At 39.7% G+C, this 6,000-nt stretch overlaps 1 protein-coding gene across 1 annotated transcript in view; it reads left to right on the top strand.

Moving 5' to 3' along the window:
- Positions 1 to 251: 251 nt before the first annotated feature.
- The window catches only part of HMCN1 (hemicentin 1), a 514,767-nt gene continuing 509,018 nt past the window's right edge, over positions 252 to 6,000 (top strand). Inside the window, exon 1 of the mRNA XM_070473938.1 lies at positions 252 to 799. Coding sequence (XP_070330039.1) covers positions 532 to 799 — 268 coding nt within the window. The 5' untranslated portion in view covers positions 252 to 531. The remainder of the gene's footprint in view (positions 800 to 6,000) is intronic.

Raw genomic sequence — 6,000 nt, 5'->3', positions numbered from 1 at the left:
AGGAGGCGGGGCCCGGAAGCCAATCAGGAGGCCCTCGACCAATCAGGAGGCGAGGCCGAGCCCATCTTCCCCTCCCCGGCCCGCTCGCGGGCGGGCGGCGCGCAGTGGAAAGTTGGGAGCCGCGGCGGCTGATTCGGGCGGAGAGCTGCAGCGGCGGCGGCGGCGGCGGCGGCGAGGGCAGCGGACTCGGCGCGGCGCCGCTGGCTCGGAGCGGTCCCCGGGGCATGGGCCGGGCGCGCCGCCCGCACTCAGCCACACGCCGCCCCGGCCGCGGGCACTCGGCCGTCCAGAAGGAGGCTGCGTCCGGACGAAGGCTGCCGCATCTTTGCCTGCCTGGCTCCGTGCAGGGATTTCGGGTTCGGTGCTCGTCCCCATCTGATTCTTAGCCCCCAACTTTTTGCAAGTTCAAAGAGGTTTCTGAAGTCGAATAAATTGCCCCGAGAGGAAACCCACTACCTGTTGAGGAGGGCTCAGCAGAGTGCTTAGGCGCTCCAGGAAAAAAAGAAAAAAGGAAAAAAAGGAAAAGACAAAATGATTTCCTGGGACATGGTCCGCACCATATTCCTGCTCGCTCTTCTTTATCCTTCCCGAGCGCAGGATGCAATCCCCCAGTCCGAGGTCGAGGCAGAAGAAATTCCCGAGGGGGCCTCCACATTGGCATTTGTGTTTGATGTGACTGGTTCCATGTACGATGATCTAGTTCAGGTGATCGAGGGGGCTTCCAAAATTTTGGAGACGTCTTTGAAAAGACCTAAGAGACCTCTTTTCAACTTTGCTTTGGTGCCTTTCCACGATCCAGGTAAGGGAAATACTTGTTCTTTGTTATTCCTTATGATTACGTTGTTTCTTATGCTACGAAATTGCGTGTCAGTAAGTTTCAGAACCATTTTTAAATGTGTAGCTGAATACTGTTGTAACAAAGAATTGCTCGCTTACATCTGGGTTTGCTCTCTGATACCTGCTCAAGTCTCAGCCTTGGAGATGGCTTGTTTGGGGTGCTTGCACAGTGGTACCCAAACCTGGAAAGTGTGGAATTATGAAAACCAGAGCAATGATGTCAAAATCAGTTAACTTAAAAATTTTGAAACTAAATGTTTAAGGCAGAGCGGTACATTGGGTATTCAGCAGCAGTGCTATAACAGCTAACACACAACTTGAGAGCATTCTCAAGATAACTCTCAAGTTAGGGGGAGAAAAACCTGTTGTGTGAGACACAGGGAAGCTTGTAAGCAATAATTACTAGTAAACTGAAGAGATGAAAATAAGCCATTCATTTGTTAATTGAATCTACTGATCTTCGCACCAGATCATCATTAGTTCGGCTCACAGATGGTAATAAATGTGTCCTCCTTTCATCCAGTAGAAATGCATGTAATTTGGTATGGCGGTGCTCCTTAAAGGTAGTTGAAGTACAGTCACTTTATTTTTTGCCCTAAAGCCATGGGTTTCAGCTGCTGCGCGGTAATTTGATCCTCTTTACTTTTTTCAGTTTCTCTTTAAAGTGGCACCTTTCTGTGAGGCTCATAGGAGCTCTCATTGTCAATGTGAGGGCAGCATCGCCTGGGGAGCCCTGGGGCTGGCTGTCTAGCATCCACCTGAGTTTCATTAGCACAACTCACTGCCCAGTCGAAGAAATAAAGCAGTGGTTTCTTGAAGTTCTCCCCCACTGTTCTCTCACATTTTTATTGAAATTCTCTTTTCACTAGAAGACTTTTGACACAGTCACTTCACAATGAAAACTTGATATTGAGAATCTCAAATTCTTTCCTTGTGCTTTTGACAAGCATATGATAGTTCAATTTATTGCTTGGTTTTAAATGTGGCAGGTTTCAGCTGTTAAAGAATTGGCAGGGGGAGGAGTTTAGAGGGATTTTTGTTTGTTCTTCAAATGATGAAAATAATAACCTGTCCTGTTCTGTGCTATGCATATAACCTTAGTAATTTCTATGTTATTAAAAATAAAATTTTTAAGATTTGAATAAAGAATGATCATTTACTGTGTTAGCTGTCTCAGTGAGACACCTCATGTGTTACAATGTTTTAATTTGTTAAATGTCAAGATACCAATTGTGATGCAGACCAAGACTTTGTTAGCTTGGAATAGGCTAAATATGTTTCTTCTATAGGAGTGAATCTAAGATTGGCAGAAATGTAAAGTAAAAATTCTTTTCTGTGACAACATAGTTTGCTTTCCTCCAAAAAGCTTTTATGAAATGATGTTGCTGTAAACAGAACTCAAAAAATTGCCTCAGAACTCAAAAAATTGCCTCGTCATAAATGGAAACTAGATCATCATGATATTTATTTTGATATGATATGAACAAAATTATTGGAATAAATTGTATTGTGGTGTGTTCCCTTCCAATTGTTACCAAATAGGAAAATTTATTGTAGTTGACTTTCCTTTATTTTGGCCATCATGATTCAAAGTAGGGGAAACTTAGTATGCTAATAAAAAATGACTAATAGATTAGTTACTTTGAATTAAATAATAAGAGAAAATAATTAACTTAAATTGGCTCCATAAAATTAATTGTGTGTATAATTCAGCAAAAGCTGTTCTGGTTTCATTGTGATTCAAAGAAAAGTGTTTTTGAACTTAAAGATGAAAATAGAAAAAAAAAAAAGAATAGAAATTAAAACATACTAATAACCTTTAGTTTACTAACTCACAATAATGGATTGTAATATTATCTCTGCATGTCATTTTCTGTTTGTGTGTGTGTACAGTAATTAAGAATTTTTGACTCCCTTGTACTTTTGATTGGCTATCAACTTGGAATCACCAGTGGACAGAACGGGCCTTGAATGGAGATTTATTGGCTTACTGAGTGACGTTGGAAAAGTCTGTCTACATTTTTGTATCCGTTATCTCAGTTATAAAATGGCAGAATTGGATTTGAACATCTCTAAGGTCACTTCCAACAGTAACGTTTTACGACTATTTTACACATGGTAGTTTTTCACAGTCCCTGATACAACCGACAGCAAATAAATGATGTGTGTAATTTAATATAGTTATATTAATAACATAGCTTTTCAAAGTGCTGTGGTTGAATTTAGCTAGATGAAATAATGAATAAGATTTGGGATATAGTCTCAGGCATTTGACAGAGAACTTAAGGCCTTCACAGATGATTGCTTTGGACCTCTGCATAATAATGGGGGGCAAGCTGTGTGTTTTGAGGTGGGGGTAAAAATGAAAATACATGCTTGTGTAGGTGGCTCAGACAGTAAAGAATCTGCCTGCAATGCAGGCCACCCAAGTTCGGTCCCTGGGTTGGGAAGATCCTCTGGAGAAGGGAATGGCAACCCACTCCAGTATTCTTGCCTGGGAAATCCCATGAACTGAGAGGAGCCTGGTAGGCCACAGTCCGTGGGGTTGCAAAGAGTCGGAATGACTGAGCGATTAACACTTTCACATAGACGTACGAGAGGAATAAGTCAACAAGTTGACAAGGCAGTAATAAAATCACTCAGAAAAATGTAGGAAGCTAGTGTTAGAGGAGTAACATGTGCTCATGGTAACCCATTAGTAGGAGAAACCGTGGTAGGAGGAAGTAGCACAGAGCGCCAGGGTCATGGCAAGTCAAGACAGCTTTTTGATGCTACCTCTGCTTAAGGTGGGTTTTCCACTTTCATGATCACATTTAATATATTAATTTTTAATAGCTTTGTTGACCTTACTATATAATCACTAACTTAAAACATATAATTCTCTGTATTCAGAGATTGTTATTGTTGTTCAGTCACTAGGTTATGTCCAACTCTTTGTGACCTCATGAACTTAAGCATGCCAGGCTTTCCTGTCCTTCACTATCTCCCAGAGTTTGCTCAAATTTATGTCCATTGATTTAGTGATGCTATCTAACCATCTCATCCTCTAGTGCCCCCTTGTCCTTTTGCCTTCAATCTTTCCCAGCATCAGGGTGTTTTCCAATGAGTCGGCTCTTCGCATCAAGTGGCCAACATGAAGCTTGAGCTTCAAAATACGTCCTTCTGATGAATATTCAGGGTTGATTTCCTTTAGGATTGACTGGTTTGAAGTTCTTGTAGTGCAAGGAAATCTCAGGAGTCTTCTCTAGCACCACAATGCAAAAGTATCAGTTCTTTTGTTCTCAACCTTCTTTCTGGTCCCAACTCTTACATCCATGACTACTGGAAAAACTATAGTTTTGACTCTGTGGACCTTTGTTAGCAAAGTGATGTCTCTGCTCTTTAATATGCTGTCTAGGTTTGTCATAGCTTTCCTTCCAAGGATCAAGCGTCTTTAATTTCATGACTGCCCTCACTGTCAGCAGTGATACAGACATATGCAACCATACCTCAGTCAAGTTTGGAACATCTTCCTCACTTTAAAGAGACACCCTGTGCCTTTTTATTTATCTGTCCTCTCACCTCCACCCCCTCCCCATATTATCCTCCTCCCAGGCCTAAGCAGCTACTAATTTACTTTTTGTCTCTGTGAATTTTCCTATTCTAGACTTTCATATGAATGGAATCATATATTATCTTTTTTTGACTGACTTCTTTCGCTTTAGCATAATGTTTTTAAGATTTATCCACATCATAGTATATATCAGTAATTCATTTTTATGGCCAAATAATTATCCATTTTATAGATATACCATAGTTTGTTTATATTTTAATCTATAATGGATATTTGAGTTGTTTCCACTTTTTGGCTAGTATGAATAATACTTCTGTAACTATTTGTGGGCAGTTTCCTGTGTGGACTTAGGTGATACTGTGATTTGTAATATGAAATAAATATTTTATCTTTGTCACCTTTTCTAGCATGCAGCTCTTAAAACTCTTGAAATTTCCTAATTGATGAGAACCATAAAGGTATCTTCTGTCATGTTAATGAGGTGACTTTTGGACTTCACTGAAGAATGAGAGCTCATTGCCAGGAGACTCATCCCTGTTAGAGGTTAGAACTCTCAGTCCCACCCCTAACCTCTGGAGAATGTTCCATGTGTACTTGAAAAGAATGTGTATTTTACTGTTTGGGGATGGAATGTTCTATAATAGTCTGTTATGTCCATCTGGTCTAATGTGTCATTTAAGGCCAACTTTTTCTTACTGATTTTCTATTTGGATGAGCTAGTTACTGATGCAAATAGTATGTTCCAGTCCTCTATTGTTATCATATCACTCTCAATTTGTCCCTTTATGTCTGTTAATGTTTTATATTTAGGTTTTTTTTGTGTTGGGTGCATATTACAAGTATTATCCTTTTATTGAATTGTTCCCTTTATAATTGTGTAACATTCTTCTTTGTTTTAAAGCCTGTTTTGTCTGATATTCTTATTGCTACTCCAACAATTCATTTTGTTGTATGGAATATCTTTGTTTCATTCCTTCACTTTTAATCTATGTTTTTACAACTGAAGTGAGTCTTTTAATGGCAGTGTAGATACAGGCTATTAAAAAATCCATTCAGCCACCCGATGTCTTTTGATTGGAGCACTTAGTCAATTTACATTTAGAGTAATTAGTCATAGGTTGTACTTACTGCCATTTTGTTAGTTGTTTTCTGGTTTTTTTCTTAGTTGTCCTCTGTTCCTTCCTTCTCTTGTTCACTTCCCTTGTGATCTGATGACCTTTTTTTGTGTGTGTGTTTGTATTTCTTGTATTTTTTGTGTATCTAGTATCAGTTTTGCATTTGTGGTTACCATGAGGTTTGTATGTAACAACCTATGTAAATATAACAAGCAGTTAGTCACTTAAGTTCAAGAACATTCTGAAAGCACTAATATCTGTCCATTCTCAACATTTTATAATTTGATGTCATATTCATATCTTTTTATGCTGTGTATTGCTTTACTGATTATTTTAAATATCAGTAATTTTTATTTTGTTTTTTGACCTTCATGCTAGTTTTATAGATGGTTGCTGCTGCTGTTGCTAAGTCACTTCAGTCGTGTCTGACTGTGTGCGACCTCATAGACAGCAGCCCACCAGGCTCCCCAGTCCCTGGGATTCTCCAGGCAAGAA

Source organism: Odocoileus virginianus, chromosome 11 (assembly GCF_023699985.2).
Source record: "Odocoileus virginianus isolate 20LAN1187 ecotype Illinois chromosome 11, Ovbor_1.2, whole genome shotgun sequence".
Classification (NCBI taxonomy): domain Eukaryota; kingdom Metazoa; phylum Chordata; class Mammalia; order Artiodactyla; family Cervidae; genus Odocoileus; species Odocoileus virginianus.
Note: the sequence above shows the minus strand (reverse complement) of the source record. Positions and strands in the feature narration are given on the sequence as shown.